This window comes from Protopterus annectens, chromosome 2.part0, assembly GCF_019279795.1.
Source record: "Protopterus annectens isolate FY-2018-M chromosome 2.part0, PAN1.0, whole genome shotgun sequence".
In the NCBI taxonomy this organism is placed as follows: Eukaryota; Metazoa; Chordata; order Ceratodontiformes; family Protopteridae; genus Protopterus; species Protopterus annectens.
Genome location: NC_056728.1, coordinates 96879252 through 96900848, shown reverse-complemented (window position 1 = coordinate 96900848; position 21597 = coordinate 96879252). Strand labels below are relative to the sequence as shown.

The window sequence follows — 21597 nt, the reverse complement described above, 5'->3', positions numbered from 1 at the left end:
GGGAAATTTTATGAACATTTGTACAAATCAGAGTAATATGGAAACCAAGAGTTCAAATGGACATATTTGTGGAAGACTTAATTATGCCAAGGTTAGATGAAGATGAGTCATAACAAATACTTGTTAAGATAGGAAGAAATGAGATTAAAACAGAGATGCATCATCAATGGGTAGGGAATTCCAGGAACAGATGGCATTCCCGACGATGTCTGGAAGTCAAGAGGGAAGAAAGTGATAATCTGCAAGATTTTGTTTAATAGTATTTTAAAAACGGGAAACACTATTATCTTGGAAGAAAGTTGCAATGGCTATGTTACCCATCAGACAAGCTTCATATAGAACAATTTCAATTTTAAACCATAGCTAAAAGAATGGCAAATGTTTTGCCAAAACTGGTAAATGTGGATCTGTGTGCTTTTGTGGAGGGGAGGCAATTATTCAACTAAATTAACTGTACAGTGATGATCCAGAGGTATGCAGAATGTTAGAAAATACGGCTAGTGGTGGTGGCAGGATTTGATGCAGAGAAAACATTCAGAGTAAACTGTGATTTTAGAAGTAGGGGAATGGAAGCAACTGCATTCCCTGATACAATAACGGGGTTAATTAGGCTGAATAATCTGAAGGATCAGAGGCATAAAATAAAGTTGGTGGGTTCCTCTCTGATACGTTGTGTTTGAACAGAGGAAGTGGTAAAGGGTGTCCTCTTTCCACTTTGTTATTTGCTTTATATTTAGAGCCACTGGCAAAGAAAACATGTGGCCTGGAAATTCAAGGATATAATTGGTACTGTAATCAAAAAAAGTTGGTTTTACATATATTATTTTGTACTTGATACATTTAGAAAAGGACATTTTGGAGGTGTAGAACATTTTGAGACAGTTTCAAGTCTTTGTCAGGATAAAAAAATCAGTAAAGATAAAACATAGGCTATACCTGTAAATTATGTACCCACACAATAATTGGTTCAGCAATACCCATATTTATAGGGACACGATAAAATAAGTATTTAGGTGTATGGATTAAAAAGACTTCTTTTATGGCAGCCAAGCATATGTGGGAACAGATTAAACAAAAGACAGTACAAAAACTAAAAACTGGAAGCTCTTGTTTATGGATATGGATAGTAAGATGCAAGCAGTGAAACTGTTTTAGTACCTTTAATTTTATACATAGGTCAGGCATACTTTTAATCATTCAGAGGAGAAGTTGTGGAGACCAATTAATAAAGAGTTGAAGGAATTTATCTAGGAAGGGAAGAGTTATGTTGGATAAGCTTCCCTATAGAATAAGATGGTTTTGGATTATTTCATTTGAAAAGATATTTTAGAGCTACACGGTTACGGCTCGTAAACATAATGCAAGCAGCATGTTCTAATTCAAAATGTAAAGGGATGAAGATGAAGTGGGGGGAGTTAAGGAAATAAGGAGAGTATGTGATTTTGGATGCAGATCCTTAAGCAGTATAATGACCACATAAAATCAGTTGCAGAAAGTATTATAAGAACTAAGCCAAGACTAGAATACAAAAAGGAAATGTTGCCAATAGGAATGACTGCAAGTAGGGGTACATAAAATCAGCAAGTATGGGTTGGAATTTACTGGGAAAAACTGGCAAAGGAATCAAGCTATTGGGAGTAAATAACTAGACAGGGAAAATAAAATGGAATAAGGTCAATAAGAATTTTGGACTGCAATTGGAGACTGCCTTTGCTACCAGGGACTGATATCAGAGTATAATCAAGTAGTGGGATCTTGTATAAAAGACCTGCTCTAGTACAGTTTTAAGTCAAATCTAGAACAGAAGTTATTGTGAAAAAGGAGACAATTAGTTGGGCATATAAAACACTGCACGATAACTATAAGAATCAAAGAGGAGGTTAGAAAGGATTGGAAAGAGAAATTGAAAAAGCAGTTTAGTACAATGGGAGGACATATGCACGGTCCCTCAAGTATGAAACAAAGTCCAGAAGGCTTAGGATTTTTGCTTGGAAATGCTTGCACAGATATTTTTATACCCCAAGCAGATTATAAAGAATTTTTCCTCTGGTAGACAACAAATCTTGGAGGTTTGATCAGGAAGAAAGATGCAACTGGGAAAATGTTTTTTTTTTTGGGTAAACACCTTTTACTAATAAACAACTTTTTTTTATTAATTACTTGAACACCACCTCAAGCCTTTAACATTTACTCATCAGTACAGTTTTGACAAGACTGACTACTTGAATGTTACTATAGGGAAAGATCAAAACAATCAGCAATTTAAATCCACTATTTTGCAAAAGGAGATGATTTCAAATTCCTATTTACACTTTGATAGCTGTCAACCCATCATCAAAACCAAAGCATAATCAAAAGACAAATAGTGCGCTTAGCCATGCTGATTAATGACAATAATGTGTTAAATGGATGAGCTAGACAAAGTTATGCATATGTTTTTAAACAGGCTTTACCCATGTAGCTTATTAAATGAACCAAATGAGGAAATCATTAGGGGAAGAAATACCAAGTTCAGCATTATTTTAGGCACACCATCAACAAACACCATGACACAAAGAAGCAGAGTACAGGGTATGCCAAGGAAAAATGTGGCTATGGTTACACCTTATAACAGAGAAGCACATTTGGTCAACAGGATTGTCAAAAAATCTAAGAACTTGACTTTTTCACCCAAGAGCTTAAAGGTAATCTGGGTGATTTTTCTCTGACTGTTTGCAGTAAATGAAAAAATATTAAGGACTATTCAGAAAGCAACAAGGTTAGAGACTGAATTAAATACACAGAGAGGTAGATGGTAAAATGTGGAAAATGTAAATACTGTATGTATGAGAATGATGAGTGGTGATGGATTTGACAGAAGTGTTGGATGCCCAGGGTCTTGGAACTGTGATTCTACCAGTGTGGTGCATTTAGAACCATTTCAAGGCAGGATTTATGAATAGCTGTATGACACTAAGTCAGAAATCCAACAATGCCTATCAAGTGTGATGTCTTTAAGGGGTTTTTACTTTTTTACTACAGAGTTAATGAATGTTAAAGAGTAGGGAAAACAAAATTATTTTGTAATACAATTAATTAAATTGACAGTTAAGGCTCAACAGAGGTGTGTGTAGAACCAGGCTTGAATGGATATATTTCCATTTCAAGTGTTTTGAAAAAAAGGCAGCAAATTTATGATGCGAGTATTTGTGTGTTCATCTTTTTAGATACATTTTTATATTCATACATTTTTTTTACAAATACATTCTTAGATTTATATCTGTGATTACTGATGTAAGCATTATCCCTACAGACATGTATACACATGTATATTTCAAGGACAGTTATATTGAACGTTGCATTTAAGGAGTTTTTTATGCCAAAAAAGTAAAATAATAGTGTTATAATGGTTAATATTTAATAACCAATTTTTATGTATTTCTTAAGTACTTTTGATGGTGGTTGAACAAAAGTTACATTATAGCTCTTTACCTCATCAGTCTTTTTACAGCTCTTTTGCATTTTTAATGAATGGTTGATTTTGACTGGAAGGTTCAAATATATTAACAAGGAGGAGGATGTTACTGTTCAACTCTGAAGAAGTCCCTGAATTCTTTCGGAAGAAAGCACTAAGTTAATATAAGTTTTTGATACTTTTTCCAGCAGCCTGGTCTTTGAGTTTGTAGCGTTTATTTTTTCTTGTTTTTCTGGTAACATGTTTTTGGTAGTGTAATGAGCTGGCAGATTTAAAAAAAGAAGCCCTACAGAATACTCTGTCAGAAACAGTAACTAAAGAAATGACTCGAGTATGAAACAAAAGACCTGAACTGTCTAGACATAGTTAGGCTTTGTTAATTTTAATTCTTATGGCTGCCAGAAAAAGTAATTACTAGAAAATGGAAATCAAAATCTAAATCATCTGTATTTGAATCATTGGAATACTGTTAAAGAGATAAAAGAAATAGAAATTGGATCTTTAGAAAAGGGAAGGAGCAAATTTCATATAAATAAATGGAATTTGTGGGAACGATACATATAAAATAACATTCAGGTATAGGAGGAGTAAGGTTTAAGGGAAGGCAGAAATTGAGCCATTTATGTAATGTTGAAATGAGAGTTATAGTAAAGAAAGAAATGCATACATATAATATATATATATATATATATATATATATATATATATATAATGTATGTAAATGAAAAAAAAGTTAATGTTTCTTAAGTGATAATTCAATAAAGATACTAAAAATGGAATGTGTAGAGTAATTACTGGCAGTATCATTAGGTTTGTTCAACAAAAGCATCTTCTACAAGGCAAAGCACTAACTCTTGCAGCTTCTACATTTCAGTTTTGCCTGATACTTTATGAATTGTCAGTCCCTCTACTTGGAAGTACCAAAAAGGAGCTCCTGTGGCTTCAGTATGAATTACTGAAGACACCAGTCCTGCTTCCATATCTAGATACTCTCGGAAGCAAGGTAATCTCAGCAACCTACTGTCCAAATATGGCACCATCAACATTTGACCTATCCAGAATCTTCAAGCAGCAGATGTTGCAACAGTGCAATTTAGAATGTAGATGTAGTTCAATCACTAAACTGCAATATATTTTTACAGTGGCAAATGCAGTTATAAACCATTATGCATATTTTGTCATACTACACATTTACTAAAAGGAAGCAAATGCAATGCAACTTGTTTTAACTTTTAACCAATTCTGTTCAAGTATTTTTTAAGTTGATGCAACTTTTAACAAATCTACTTCATTTGTCATGCATTTTTCCTTGAAAGAAAATTTGTATTTTTCAAGATTGCAGCTTATAGGAATATTGATATAATACTAAATGATTTACTCTTGAACGACCAGATTTCAAGAACTGAATTTATTTTTTTGTTACAGACTAGTCCTAGGATTTCAACAACATTTAGAATTCCTAAAATCCACAAAGATACCACCAACCCACCTCTCAGACCAATTGTTGATGCAAAAGTATCAAAAACTTTGCTCATGGCTACGTTCCTGGATTTTCATCTTAAAACTAGTCTCACAAAATTTCAACATATTATTAAGGATTCATGGGATTTTTTTTGAGAAAGATTAAACAGGAGCTATATGGTGACAATATTATATTAGTGACTATTGATATAAAGGACCTCTCTAATGTTATACTACATCAGGAAGGAACTGAATTGTTCTATGACTTTCTTTGTGGGCACACGCACCATACACATTCTAGAATATTAACCTTTAGGACCGTGATGGAGTTAATATTGGAGAACAATTACATCATTTTTGATAGTCAACTGTTTAGGCAAACATCGGGGGTCACTATGGGGGCAGCGTGTACCCCGATTTTTTGCAAATATAGTCTCAGCACAATGGGAGTTGTCCATGGTTTTCCCATATTTAGGTTACAAATTTTGTAAATTTTATGGGAGATACCTGGACAACATCTTGATTTTTTGGGATGGTAATTTGGACCAGTTGAATGAATTTTTTCATTTTGTCAACTCTAGTAAATCCTTTTTGCATTTTACCATGGAAACAAATTCGGATACCATTAGTTATTTGGATATTCAGATTTGTAAAGACAGAGTGTCTAAGAATTTTGTTTCCACTATATACAAGAGGATCTAGGACTGTTGAACAAAAGTTTAACAGTTCTAAACCACTATCACCAAATACACTTTAATGAAAGCACTTTCACCGAAAAAGCACTTTCTCTAAAGTATGTTAAAAAAATAAATAAAAAAAGATTAAATCTACTTTTACGCAGGGGGCAAGCCCCCCCCTGCACCCCCCATGTGGGGGGCTGTGCCCCCCACACCCCCACTATTTTAATATTCTCACTCTGAGATCACACTACAGTGGGGAAAAGGGAATTTTCCCTTATCCGCACCATAGTACGACTGGCACAACAGGCATACTTATGCAAAAATGCTGCTTTGGTGAAAACATTTTCGCGTAAGTATGCCCACCCATTCGAGATTCGGTAAAAAGTACATTTGTGCAAGAGTCCTAGACCCATACAGGAAATCCACATACTCGAACACCCTTTTACATTTTGAAAGTGGCCATCCTTTGCACCGAAAAAGGTCAATGATAAAGGACAAAGGGTACGGTTGGCCCATATGGTTAGTGATCTGGATATGTTCTATAAAGAAAGGGATTTGTTAAAGGGTATGTTATTGAGAAGAGGGTATCTGGAAGAGTTTATTACCCCTATTTTAGAGGAGGTTACATAAAAGAGAAGGTCTGGTCATTTTCATCCACTGTTAGGCTTAGGTGTGGAGGAAGAGGCAGGTATGCCAGTAACTAATACTACTACTTGTTGCATTGAGAGTAATAGAGATGCATACAAAAATGCACTGATTATGACTTACAACTCCCAGTTTTCGTGTATTAAAGACATCTTGATCAAGAACTGGTTTATTTTAAGAAATGATGATCAAGTGGGGAGTAAGTTAGGGGAAAAGCCGAATGTGGTATACAAAAAGGACACTTGTATCAAAAATGTACTGGAACAAAACAAAGAGGGTCAGAAATACTAGAATAAAGGACAGATGAAAAAATGCGGACATTGTTCGCAATGTAGATACATTTTAGAAGGGAATAGCGTTATTATTTCCCAATATGGTACAGTTAGATATAATTACAAATGTAATTGTGAGACCAAGAATGTGGTTTATGCTGCGATGTGCCAAGTATGTGACAGATACTACATAGGCAAAACTAAGAATACATTTAGGTTATGTATGTTGTTCTTCATTCGGCTTTTTCCCGATTAGGGGTCGACACAGCGGAACTCCGGTCTACTAATGATTGGCAGTAGATTTTTACGGCGCCGAGGTGCCAGCCCAACACCCAACCTTCAACAAAGGCATGCCCATTCACACATGTCTTTCGAACACCACTTGACCGCAGGGAGGACATGCAGACTCTACACAGAAGGCGCTCCAGCCAAGAATCGAACGGGAGAACCTCTTGCTGTGAGGCATTAACGCTACCGCTGCACAACTGCGACTTCATATTTAGGTTATGTATATACCAGTATATTTATGACATTAACAAAGGTAGCATCAACAATGCCCTTGTTAAACATCTTAATAGTTTTCTCTACCACAGATTTAAGTTTACAGTACTTGAACAATTTGAACCCAATGAGAAAGGTGGTCATAGTGATTTGTTCTTAGAGTACAAGGAACTTATGTGGCAACTTAGAGTTAACGCCACTAGTCCACCAGGGTTAAACGAGGTTATATTCCTTACAAGTTATTTAAAATTGAAGGTAGAGTTCCATGTTTAACATTACGTATGTTGTGGTGCATTTTATTTCTGATTTATAAATTGATGTTGTTTCATGAAGTATGAATAGGATTGTTTTTAGTGGGTTAATTAATTTTTCATGTTTATAAACACACATACATTTTTTATTTTCATGTATTTTTTAATTTTTAATTTTACCATTTATATGGAAAGTATTACTGATGTACATAGTGCTGCTGCTTTAAAAAGTATGATGTCTTTAATTAATTGATTGCATGATTGTTTGACATGCAAATGAGTTGGCCTGGCTTTATAAGAAGTTTATTTATATGAGAAAATTATATATTCTTATGAAGTCAAGTAAAATTGTTGACGAAAGCACTCAATAAACATTTCAGCTTTGGTTGCTGCTTCCATGCATTCTTTTTATTTACTATATTTAAATAATAGTTAAGTTTAACTACAGAAGGCTACCACTGTAGTAGCTTGTTCCAGTTCAGAGCTACCCTGATCATTCTAAAGGCCATCCCAAAGGAAGAGCACTTCAGCAGAAGCATTAAAAAATATATTCATCATCCTTCACAACCTTCAAAATCTTTTCTGTTACAGTGTATAAACGCAAGACATACAGGCATGTAAAAGGGACCTCTTCTGGAATGCCTACTGTAAGGGATCTTCGTTCCCAACTGTTAGAGTAAAACAGGAGTCATGAACCTTTCAGCTATATATGTTTTTAATATACATATGTGTGGTTAGTAAAGTTCCCATAAAGATTAATTTTTTAAAAACTTTTTCCAAGTTTTATTTCACGAGTGCACTAAAACAACACTATGTAAATGCACTTTCATCGTGCAGTGGTGTACTGTAATTTCAGAAAAACAACAGTCCCAGTTTCATTATGTGCAATGGCCTGTTTAAACATTAGGTACAAATTCATTAGAGGTTTACATTTCATTACTACAGCCATGTCCTGTACTAAAGCAGATGTGCTCTCATCTACCCTTGGAGGTCCTGCTTCAGATACATGTTTTAGGATGCAGGACTTTATTTTAATGCATAAAACAAAATCAAAAAGAAAGCAGACAGCATACGTTCTGATCATACAAATTCTGTTTTGGATAAACAAAAAAAACACTTCTACCAAGATATCATCATCATATTTTATACTACAGGAGGGGGGGTGCAACAACTACTATCCAGCTTCTACCACTTCTGCTATTAATTGGAGCACCATAAGCCAATCATGTCTAGAGGTGTTTGCTCCTACAAAATGAGAATCAAATTAAATCCAAGCACATAAAGGCTGGGTGCAGCTGTTATGTGAAATACGATGCAGCAGACAGGCATCATTCAGTGTCCCAGTGCTAAACACATCAAAATCTATTTGGTTAAGTCTGACAGAATGAGCACGCAACCCAAAGAAACTAATATGAGTTATAAAAACTTTAATAATCATAGACTTGGGTATATTAGCTATGGGGAAATGCTTGACAGGTTGCCCACTCAGTCTGACAGATTTTATCTAAAGGGCTTGAGCTAGTAAATGCATTCAGAGTCGAAAAGAGGAATGGGGTACAGTATACTGCTGCAAAGTGCATCTTCCACGGCCAACAGCACAAGAAATCATAACACAAGAAAAATGCTGAAAAATGTACCCTACAACATAGTGACAGGTCTAGAAATTCTTGTACCAATGTCACTTCCATTAAAAGGATAAGAAAATGGGATTAGGTCCATTTTGTCAACAGCAATTTAGCAGAGTAGGTCAGCTTTTCAAAATGCTCCCTTCAAAGTGGTATAACACAAAGGTCCTGGGGGGGGGGTCTCCCTGTCCCCAAACTCTCTGTCTCTCCTGATATATCCTAATTTCAGGATTGCACTACTATGGAGAAAGGGAGGAATGTCGACAAGGACTATTACCTGATGAAATTGATCTTGATCTAACAGACTGCTCCCAAGGAAAAACAGTATCTGAAACACCAACCTATAAAGGCCAAGAGGATACACACTTCAAAAAAAGTGACCTGTGTCAGCATAACACAGTACAGCTAACTATGTTGTGTAAGACTCATTCACAGCAAAATGATTGCAGATTTATGGCATTTTACACCAAGTACCCATTATCTTCTATCACTGCATTACCTGGCTGATGTGTACGGTAGTGACTGGTGCAGAGCACACAGAAGAGTGGCTTGGAGAATTTGGTAGTGATTTGCATGGACCAATGGAGAGCTGTTGCTTTTTCCTTGTTGCTACAATCTTCTGGGCAACTGAAAGACAAAACAGTGAAAATGTGCTTAGTCCTGCCATCACAGCACTATCAAATGATTCTGTAGTCCAACACTAGTTTCTAATAGTGTATCACTGGTTCCTGCTCCAAAAGGAAATATTAAAAATGCTGCTGCTGCAGGTAACACACCGTATTAAAAACACAACTCGTTTAGTAACTGGTGTGAAGGAGAACTGAAACAACAAACATCTGTTAAAACAAGTGTTACTTTTGTTACTACATGCAAGTATTTTAAGCTTTCTTAGTTGTGAAATTAGTTGAAGTAATCAACAAAAAATGTTAATTTCAGCAATGAAAACAGTGCCTTCTGAGAGCAGACGTTACCAGATTTGGCAGTAACAAATTGCTGCAAACACAAAAAAGCTGGCTGCATTGGTTTTCCTTTACACGCTGCTCTTCTTTTTGCTGTTCCTTCTAGGTCATTTTTAGATTCCAGCATGATTCAGCTAGTGGAATGACTCACATGATGCCAACATCAGAATTGTCGCCTCAATGGGACTGTCATTTTAAGCTGGCCACTCTCACCCTCCCTCCCCTTTCCAGCTTGTGCAACTCTCAAAATAATAATCATTAGGTTGTTTGGGTCACAGTCAGGGCTTTATTCCGCTATACAACAAAGCTGGGGCCTCTCTGCATCCATTTTAGCTGGAGTATTATTAAGTGACAAAGTATAAATACATTATATCAACAAACTGGTAGTAACCTGAAATAGTTCACTAGACCTCTGTCAAGCTTTCACAAATTGGCAAAACTTCCCCCCACTAGTGCATTCAAGGTGATTACATTTTAAACTACATTCACTGCCTTCACATCTCTTCTTAAAGCACTGCATCTGTACCTGTAACAAATCAGATAATACATCATTCTCTAACAGTCTTTTCTTCCAACTTCCCAATTTGCCTCGAGTGGTTTATCTTTTACAGTTTCTCCTAAGACCTGCTCCATTCCCCGCTTACTTCCCACTTTCTTTCTCCTTCACTCACCTTTCATCCAGCTTGTACATATGTCTCCTTAGCCACTCAATTCCAATAATTAGTTTTTAGCCTTCTTTTGAATAACTGCAAATATGTCACCTGTATGTGGTTAATCACAGGCTTGCATACACTGGCTGCTCATATCACAATCTCCTCTTTGTGTGCAAAGCTAAGAATTGCATGCTGCTTTCTCCTTACAAATACAGGAAGTAAAAGCTATACAAAAATGTTGCCATTTGCTTTTCATAGTAACACAGCACAAACAGAAAAGTGGCACTGTGGAACACTGTTAGTCACCACATTATGCTGTAGGAATATGCAGCACAATCTGTTCTAGTACCAAATTTGTTTTCAACACCTCCCCTCAGTGCGTAGTTACATAAGTGAACAAGAGTTGCACAACTTTCCTTGCTAAGAAAAAGAAAACATTACATTGTATCTTGGACTAGGCAAAATAAGCCATAAAATGGTTAGTACTGGACAGAATCAAAACAGGTCACCCTGAAAGCTGCATTTTGGCTATTTTATGCCTCGGATGAAAACTAAACACTAACAAATGTTTAAAAGAATTAAAAGCTGCAGGACTTTACACAGATCCTCCACTGAAGACTACAGACAATTTGTGATGAGGTATACACAGTCACCTCTGTTTGTCCATACTACCAGCAAGAATAAGTTCATAAAGAATGCTCAGGTGATTAGACCTTGAAGCCTTAGCTGAGAAAACATTTTTATTACTATGTTGCTTCTGATTTACAACAGCACTCACTTTCAAGCCTTAATGGTTTAATGTCAGCCCCAGTCTCAACTCAACACCCATGTAACTGAAGCTGGCGTTGCCAAACATGATGGTTCCAGATGCCTGATTAGAAATAAGAGTGTTTCTCTCAGGGCCTCCACTGAAAATGGGCTTTGTCCCAGTCGGACTTTCCTGGTAAAAAAAGAAGTTATGTACTTACCATAATGTTCCATATGTGTTGTCCATCTCGTCCTTCATTCTCAATGATGGTTTGGATCCAATCCACTGGATCTGTGTCAGCCATTCTAAAAGCTTGAGGCCTTCAGCAAAGATCATGGGCATCCCTCTTTACCCATAATGCAACCCCCTAGCTTCCTTAGATCTTGTTTGCCCCAAGTATTCTTACAAAGGTAAGACAGAAATGTTATGTATATATAAAAATAGATCTATACATATTAAAATATACACCAGAGTATAAAGTCTGAGGCTATATGTATCTGTAGAACCCAAGTTATGCCACTTGGTCTCCCAGAAGTATAGGCAGGGGGGTATGGAGGGAGGATTGTGAGAATAAAGGATGAGATGGACAGCACACATGGAATGTTATGGTAAGTACATAACTTCTTCATGTGATGTTGTGAATCTCGCCTTTATTCTCACTGACAGGACTACATCCCTAGCAAACTGACTCTTGGTTGGCTCATGGGAGAATATTCCTCAGAACCACAGAACCAAAACAGGCCCTACTCCTAGAGGCCAAATCCACTTTGTAATGAGTAATAAAGGCATGAGGTTTTGCCCAAGTTGCTGTAGCGCAGATATCCAGTGGTAATCTAGCTTGAAAGGCCACATACGCGGATACAGACCTTGTGGGATGAGCTTTAACCTTATCGGAAAGTGTTTTACTCTTTGAATTATAAATGTAAGATATACAAAGTGTAAGCCATTTTGATAATGTAACTTTTGTGACTGGAAGACCTTTCTTAATGTCAGAATAAGAGATGAAGAGTTGATCTGATTTTCTAATTTCAGTTCTATGTAAGTAAAAACTTAACTGTCTATGAACATCTAGGAGATGTAGTGAATATTCACCTCTATTCTGGAGTTAGGAATGAAAACTGGCAGCTCTACAGACTGAGGTTACTTTCTGAGACAACTTTCAACAGAAATGAGGGGTTAGTGCATAAAGAAACTCTGTCCTTATGAAAGACTAGGTATGGGGGCTTAGCAGATAAAGCTTGTAATTCAGACACTCTTCTGGCTGAAGTAAGAGCCACTCAAAATAGTGTTTTCCAGGAAAGGTACTTCAACTCACATGTATCTGATGGTTCAATGGGAGGATAGATAATGTTAGATAAGATAAAATTCAAATCCCAAAGAGGTGTTGGATTTTATATGGGTGTTTTATCACAGTGCTTCCTTTCAAAAAAAGCTTTACAAAGTCTGTGTGACATGACTACAGAACTGTTCTCTTCTATATGAAAATTGGAAATTGCTGTTAACTGAATCCTAATAGTTGCAGCAGCTCCTTCACTGAAAAGTTTTGTCAGAAATTCTAAAGTAGAATGAATGGGTGCAGGAAAAGGGTCTATCTGATTCTTACTGGCCCATGTAACAAATCTTCTCCATTTACTTTGGCACAACTTTCTTGTAGATGCTTTACGGGAGGATAATAAAATATATTTGACTGGAGAGGAAAGGGACAGAAACCTGTTGATCAGAGGAACTGGAGCAGCCAAGCTGTTAGTTTGATACTGTCCAGGTTCGGATGAGCCATTCCTGACAGGTGAGTCAGAAGGTCTGGAGCAGGGTCCAGAATTCATGGTTTGTCCTGAAGGTGAGGCTTTAGAATGGGAAACCAGCTTTGACAAGGCCAATAGGGAGCAATTAGGATTATTGCCGTCTCCAACAAACTTGCTTTCTGCAAAAACTTGGGTATCAGAGGGATTGGAGGAAAGGCATAAAATAGTCCCAGAGGCCAATCGTAAACACGTGGTGAACAAATGCATCCCTTGGTGATTCCCCCACTGGGGGGATCAGGGCAAAGTACTTGCTACATTTGGCATTGGTGGGTGATATGAAGAGATCGCAGCAAGGCTGGCTTCATTTCCGGAAGATCTGTTCTGTTACCTTCTTGTTGACGGACCATCCCCCATTCTGGAATTATAGCTAAACTCACTAAACTAGGTATAAATCCCGACGTCACAAGATGGGTTGCCAACTGGCTCACTGACAGAACCCACACTATAAAAGTTGCAGAGTCCAAATCTGACTTCAAACCAGTGACAAGGTTCAGTCCTGGGACCTCTCCTGTTTGGTATCTACTTCTCTGAAGTACAGGTTAACACAGAATGCCTCTAGCTAACCAAGTTCACAGATGACTGCAAACTAGGAGCCATAGTGGAGTCCCCAAATGATGTGGACATCCTACAGAAGGGCCTCACTGAGACAGATGCCTGGTGTGAGAGGCATGGCCTCACACTCAATACCAATGCACTTTTTGGCATTGAGTGTGAGGCATGGCCTCAAACTCAATGCCAAAAAGTGCATTGTCCTCCCCTTTGATAAAAACTCTGTACCAATGAACTACCACATAAACAGCAGTCTACTTAACGCCAAATGTGTGATACGAGACCTTGGGACCTGGGTGGACAGTAGTATCTCCTTTGATGATCACATTGCCACAGTAGTCAGGAAATCTTTCTGTGTGGCACACCTCATCATAAAAGGGTTCTCATCCAGAAAAAAAAAAAGAGGTCATTGTTCCCCTCTACTCGGCACTCTTTAGCCCCATTACAGAGTACAATGCCCCTTTTGGAATGAACTTCACAAGACATCTGCAGCAGCTGGAAAGGCCACAGAAGTACCTCACAAAGAGGATTACTGGCCTCAAACAGATGCCCTACACTGACCATCTCAAAAAACTCCAGCTTTACTCTGTAGCATATCGCCTACTCTGAGGATATCTCTGCCTAACATACAAAGCTATGTTTAATCCAGAGCTGTAGGACATGCTACCCCTAAAAAATCCCAATCCCTCCGAGCTACAAGCTCTAGGGACCTAAACCTTGCCACCACATTAAACAGGACATGCTGGAGGGATAGACTCCTATCCCAGAGACTTCCTATACTCTAGAACAAGCACCCATCTATGTCAAGCAATGTTCCTTATTAGCACTCTTCAAGAAAAATCTTGATGAGTGGATGCGAAATAGGAAATACACCCCAGGATAACTTCTGTAGCTCTGCTCGACAGGGGTACAGGAAATTAACTTTCTTGGGTGGCATAAGCTAGGGAACCTTGCTGGTTAGGCTTACTTAGGCCTTTGGGCTGATAGCCTAGTACCTACCTATGAACTTATGAACTCATGAAGCCATAAAATGGCTCTGCTAAAATTTTGTCCACAATCACCTTGGATTTCCCTGGGATGTGCATTGCTATCAGGAAATGGTTGGAGGTGGTAGCCCATTGCCAGACTCTCACAGCTTCTTGACAAAGGGGGTAAGATCTGGTTCCTCCCTGTTTGTTTTATGTACGATTCTACAAACGTATTGTCCGATTGGATTGCTATTGTTCCTAGAAGGAGAATGTCTTCAAATGCTTGCAATGCTAAAAGCACCGTCCAGGATGTTTATGTGCAATTGAGCCTCATATTCCTGCCAGATGCCTTGGACTGTCTTCCCTAGATAATGTCCCCCCCACCCTATATGGGAAGCGTCCGTGGTCACTGTGGTTGAAGTTGAGGGAGGATGAAGGGACAGCCTTGAGGTATTAATGGGGAGTGAATCCACCATTGGAAATCCTTTTTACAGGAGTTGGTTATCAAGTCTGTGTGTGACATTGGAAGTTCCAAGATTGACCATTGTGTAAAAAGTAACCACTGAAGTATTCTCATATGAAGGAGAGCTAAAGGAATGAGAACAATTGTCACATAGTACCTGAAGAACCAGTCTTGTGGATGGTCACATCTTCCTAATTAATAATCTTACATGATGAGGAAGATTATCTAGTCTGTCTCTTGGAAGTCTTGCTACAATTGTGGTTCTGTTTAACTATGCTCCAATGAAGTTTAAGTTCTGACATGGCTCTAGATCAGATTTTGCATAGTTTACGGTAATACTTAGGGAGGAAAAGAGTTGAAGGGTATAGTCCTTGGTTTGTAGCAGAGGATGCCTGGTTGGAGCAGTTATGAGCCAGTCATCCAGATATGGAAACATCTGGAATCCTAGAATCTCAGGTGAGTTGCCACTACTGCCATACACTTGGTGAACACTCTGGGGGCTGTAGTGAGTCCAAAGGGCAGAACTCAAAACTAGAACTGACTGGCTCCTAGACAGAAGCACAGGTACCTTCTGGATTGTCTTTCCATTTTGATGTGGTAGTACGAATCCTGAAGGTCTACAGAGCACATCCAACTGCCTTTTCCTAGTAATGGAAGTATCGACTGCAGTGTCACCATCTGGAACTTGGTCTTTTTTACAGATATGTTCAGATTGCTGAGGTCCAAAATGGTTCTCCAGTCTCATGTTTTCTTTGGAACTAAAAAGAATCTTAAGCAAGTTCTAGATCCTGTCTGGTCTGCAGGGACTTCTTGGATGACTCTTTTTCTTAGCAACTTTTGGATTTCTAATGTTGCTTGTTCCTTCTGACTGGGTGGAATGTCTGGAACTGATTTGTTTGTGGGAGTGGGAAAGAAGGAAATGACATATCCTCTGGATATTATGTCCTGCACCAATTTGTTTCTTGTTAGCTTTTGCCAGGTTTTGCAGTGCAGGGACAATCGACCCCCGACTGCCTCTAGAGGTGAGCAATCGGGCACTCCTTCAGGAGCACTAGAAGGGTTTGCCAAAGAATGCAGGTCTCCCCTGCCATGAGGGTGGCATCTTCCATTATTGTTGCCCCCTCTGCCTCTAGGGGAACTTTCACCTTGTGTGTCTTGGAAAGATCTTTGTGATTTTCTGAACCATATTTTCCCACTACCTCTCTGACCTTTAGGAAAGGGTCTGGTAGGTGTGAAAAAATGCACTCCAAGGGCAGATAAGTTCTTCCCCTCCTGTTCACACCTGGTGAGCATCTCTTTAACTTTAGGCCCAAAACGAAAGGAGCCATCAAATGGGATGTCCATGAAGGAAGACTTGAAATGCTCCGTGAAATCGCAGAGGCGCATCCAGGCCTGTCTCCTGAGAGAAATGCCTGAACCCACCGATCTACTTGCTCCATCTGCTGCATACGATACAAGTCTCATGGACAAGATGAAGACAGAATTAAAGGTGGGGAGGTGAGCGTTGACTTTATCTGCCTCCTCATCAGCTAAAGCTCCTTGGAGGGATTCTGTGAGTTCCTTTAACAGATTTCTCTGTGGTCTTGTAAAGTGGATGAGGTAGTTCAGCGACTGCAAGGAAAAGGTCACTGATGAAAAGATGTGCTTCCTGTACCTAACCATGGTCCTGGAATCTTTGTAAGGAGGACTGATAGAGGAAATGGTCTCGGACATATCTTTTTTGGTGGCTGACCATGGCATCCACTGCTACACCCTTTGGCAGAAATGGTTTGTCTTTTGGGGCTGTGATGTATTTATTTGGCCTCCTAGGAGTAGGTTCTATAGAGTCTGGGGTCTCTCAAACCTTCTGATAGATTAACTCAATAAGCTCATCGGAAGTAGGGGTCACCCAAGAGGTTGAAGGGCGAGTCCCAAAAGCCTTCAGGTACACCCACTCCTCAGTCAAATGGGTTGTGGAGGCCAGTCACTCCTCTGCTTCAAAATTTCTAGGATGTCTCCAAAAGAGACATCTTCAGGAGGTGACCGTGGGGACCCTTCTACTTCATTGAGAGTGGCGTCCAAAGTGATAGACTCCTCTGGGGAGTCAAGATGCACACCTGCACAGCACTGGGAAGAAGATCTGAGGGGGATTGTAGTGAGACTAGGAAGAAGTCAGCATGCTCCTCGTGACTTCAAAAGCTGTCTGCCCCTGGTCCAAAGAACACCCTGGATCCAACAAAAAGGTTGTCGGAGCCAATGGCATCTCTGGTGCAGAAGACAGAAGCTCCAAAGCAGAGGTAGGAGATGAAATCACCCATGCTGAATCCCCCAGAGGCAGGGTCAGAACAGGAGAGATCCAAATTTGCTCTGCGGACCTGAACGGAGAGTATCGGCTCCCAGAGGTTCCCTGCTTGACTTGGTGGAAACACTCAGGGCAGTTTTCTGATCTGAAGAACCTACAGGTTTTGGATCTGATAGAGATGATAGCTGGATGTCAGAATCTTTAAGCTCCAAAACCAAAGGATGGATCGGAGGAGGAGCAGGTGCCAAGGGGAAAGACTGTGTCTTATCCGATGCCTGTGGTGTTGGATCCAAAATCAGTTTGCCATGGGTTTAACCAGAGAATGCTCTTGGAGCTCAGTAGCCTTTGCAGCACCCTGTCCACATCTTCATCGGAGAGACTCCCTTTCAACCAGGTGGACAGTGTAGGGGATCTTGACCTTGTTGAGAAAGGTGAAGGAAGCTGAGAAGTGATGGTCTCCAAGGAAGGAGATTGGCTCCGATATCTAAATGTAGTTGTCAAAGTTGTGTTTGTAGCTGAAGACTTAGATAAAGTAGACTTCAGAGCTGTAGGTTCTGACTGCTCTGAGAAAGTCATGGATTTGCCCTGTCTCGTACGATGGTTCAGTTGGAGCCAACACTAGCTACTTTCTGCTTTGGTTCCAAAGAAGATTTCGGAGCCAAAGAGGGTGAAAATAGGGTTTTTAACAACCCCTTCAGAATAAGCATGTTTTTGCACTCCAAGAGCGTTCTCTGGTTAAAAAGTACAGTTTTGTACCTACCATAAATGTAGATGTTCGAGGATCCCCATTGCTGCAGTCCTTACTATTGGGTATAGTCCGCATCCAGTCGGCCCGAATACCCAGATAGAAGGCTGACGCCGGTCAGGCGCATTAGACCGACGCCCAGCACGCCAGGGTACTAATGCGCATGACCGTCTTTTCTTGCCCCAGATGTCAGAAGACCCTAAAAAAACAAGGCCCAAAATACCTGCACCAAAAATATGTACAATATATACAAGAATATATACAACAAATATAAGCATGTAACCTCACCTACACAACCACCCCTAAACACAGAGGGAAGGAGGGCATTGACTGCAGAATGGGGGATCCTCGAACATCTACATTTATGGTAGGTACAAAACTGTACTATGTTCTTCGTTCCCCATTGCTGCAGTCTAGAATCCCAAAGCAGAGGTAAGGGAGGCTGGCAAATCATAAAGAAGCAGGAGCTGACAACATGCCTTGCAAAACAGCTGTGGCAAAACCAGCCCTAGACTTAGAGTAGATAGGAAGGTGATAATGCTTAGAGAAAGTATGCACTGAACTCCAAGTAGCTGCTTCCAAAATATCCTTAGTTGCCACCCCCTTAGAAATGCTGTTGAAGTGGCAGTAGCCCTAGTGGAATGAGGCCTAATCCCAGCTGGAATCTCCTTGCCATGATGGGAATAACAAAATGCAATGCAAAAGCCAATCCACCTAGAAATAGTTTGTTTTGACACAGGCTTGCCCAACTCAAAGCAAAGGAGACAAGCAACTGCTGAGACTGCCTGAAATCCTTAGTCCTGCTTAAATAATAACGCAATTGCCTGTGTACATCTAAAGTGTGCAAAATCTTTTCCCCTTTATTTTGGGGGTCTGCATAAAAGTAGGCAAATGAATAGTTTGGTTTAAAGCCACACTAGAAACCACCTTAGGCATAAAGGAAGGATTAGCGTAATGATACCCTATCCTTATGGAAAATCAAAATGGCTCTACTGCCATAAGGGCCTGCAACTCAGACACCCTTCTTGCAGAAGTAATAGCCAACAGAAAAGCAGTCTTCCATGACAAGTATTTCAATTCAGCAGTAGCCGCAGGCTCAAAAGGTTGTAGAGTAAGTTTTTCCAACACAAAATTGAGATCCCAAGCAGGAGTAGGAGCTCGGGGTCTTATATTCTTTGCCCCTCTAAGAAACTGCTTGAACAAAGGATGCGAAAACAATGGTGGGTCACAATCATAATGAGCTGAAATTGCTGCAGCATGAATCTTAATGGAAGAGAAGGACAAACCTTTGTCCAATAACTCAGTAAGATATTGAAGAGCCACACTCAAATTAGGCTCAGAAACCTGCAAATTCTTTGCTGTACTCCAAAATAAAAATCTCTTCCATTTTTCTCGTACACTTTCCTTGTACTAGGTCTTCTAGCTTCCATAATCACATTTAAAACTTGTTGAGGAAGTTGAGACCTGCTGTGTTTCAACACAGAATATGCCAGGCTGTTAGATGAAGAGAGTGAAGCTTGACATTGAGCAGATGACCATCCTTCTGAGATAACAGATGAGGAATCAGAGGTAAAGGCCATGGAGGCTTCCTTACCAGACTCCGTAGTAGTGGGTACCAGTGTTGCCGAGGCCAATCTGGAGCTATCAAAATCATCCTTGGCCTGTCTTGTCTGACCTTTAATAGTACCTTTGGAAGAAGAGGCAGAGGAGGAAAGGCATACACATGAAGGTTTTTCCAACTGAAAGACAGAGCATCCACTTTCCAAGCTGTGTGATGAAACCCCTTTGTGCAATACTGTGGCAGCTGGTGGTTTAGTGGAGAAGCGAACAGATCTATGTCTGGAGTTCCCCATGACACTGACAATTTTGAAATACATGAAGATCCAGTTTCCACGGGATCCATGATTTGTCTGCTTAACACATCTGCTAAGGAGTTCTGTGCTCCGGCAGAAACCTTGCCTGAAGAGTTAGTTGCAAGCTTAGCGCAGTCTCCCATAAAATCATTGCTTGCCTGCATAGAGGATAAGAATGTGTTCCCCTTGCTTGTTGATGTACCACATGACAGTTGTGTTGTCTGTTAGAATCAACACCTGCCCTGGAAGAAGTAACTCCTTGAAAGCCATTAATGCAAACTGGACTGCTAACATCTCCTTCATGTTGATATGTAGATGCTGTAGTCTGGCAGGCCACTTGTCTTGTATCCACTTTCCATTTAGATGAGCTCCCAAGCAATGTCCGAGGCATCTGTCGTTAAAATCTGACTGGGTCACAGAGAGTCCCTTGTTTAGGTGACATTCCTGAGCCCACCACAAAATTCTTTTGAAGGCAAGGTATTATTTGAATGACAGTGTCCAAATCCTGGCAGTGCTGTGTCCATACATTTTGAGATACCATTGTAGCTTCCTCATATGCAGTTTGGCATTGGGAAGCACCAGAATACAAGATGCCATGAACCCTAATGCTTGAAGGACTGTCCTTGCAGTCAGCACGGACTGATGAGATAGTTGATGGAAGTAAAGTGATAGACTCTTTTGTTTGTCCGGGGTTAAAAAGGCCATCTGGGCTGCTGTATTCAGTCTCACACCCAGAAAGCACATGTCTTGAGAGGGTACTAGACTGGACTTTATTTCGTCACAGAATACCTAGGCATCTTAGCACTGCTATGACATATACCAGATGCTGTAGCAGGTCTTCCTTTTCTTGAGCCAGAATCAGGCAGTCGCCCAAGTAAGGATAGATTTGAATTCCTTGAAGCCTGAAGTAAGCTACCACTGGAGCCAGAACCTTTGTGAATACAGTAGATAAGCCAAAGGGCAATGCAGAGAACTGATAATGAGAATTTCCAGCTCGAAACCGCAGATACTTCCTGCAACTTAGCCTTATAGGCACATGAAGGTAAGCTTCCTTGAGATCTAAAGTTACGATCCAGTGATCTTTGCCCAGCAGAGGTAAAAGCTGTTGTAACGTCAACATCTTGAACTTGGGAATGTCCAGAAAAGTGTTGAGGAGAGATAAATCCAAAATTGGTCTCCACGTGTTCCCCTTCTTTGGTACTAGGAACAGGCGAGAATAAAATCCTAGGCCCCTTTCTGATACAGGGATTGGCTGAATGGCCCCTATCTGGAGTAACTGAGAAACTTGCTTGTGAGCCTCTTTTCGTTGTGGAGGAGGAACGTCTGGCATGCCTTAGAAAGGGGCGTTGTATGGAAATAAAATCTGTAACCGTGGTGAATGATATCCAACACCCATTTGTCTTGAGTAATTAAATCCCAATTTTCTTTGAAAAGAGACAGTCTTCCTCCCAAAGGAGCTGCCAGGCGAGAATCTACTGGCAGCTGAAAAGACAGGTCATTGGGTCTGTTAAAGGACTGACCCTGCCCTCACCAGAAGTCTGAGCAGGTGAACTCCCTGTTCTAGGCCTAAAAGAACCCTGAGCCCTGCCCCTACCACGCCTAGACCTACCCCTAGACTGGGAATCATAAGCAGGATATGTCCACCCCTTAGCAGGCCAATTTCTACTAAACCCGGTGGCTGCACCTG

At 39.9% G+C, this 21597-nt stretch overlaps 1 protein-coding gene across 1 annotated transcript in view; it reads right to left on the bottom strand.

Moving 5' to 3' along the window:
- Window positions 1–21597, bottom strand: part of LOC122792978 (arf-GAP with GTPase, ANK repeat and PH domain-containing protein 1-like) — a 2685441-nt gene that overhangs the window by 1582303 nt on the left and 1081541 nt on the right. Inside the window, exon 8 of the mRNA XM_044060583.1 lies at window positions 9389–9516. Within this exon, the coding sequence (XP_043916518.1) occupies window positions 9389–9516 (128 nt within the window). The remainder of the gene's footprint in view (window positions 1–9388; window positions 9517–21597) is intronic.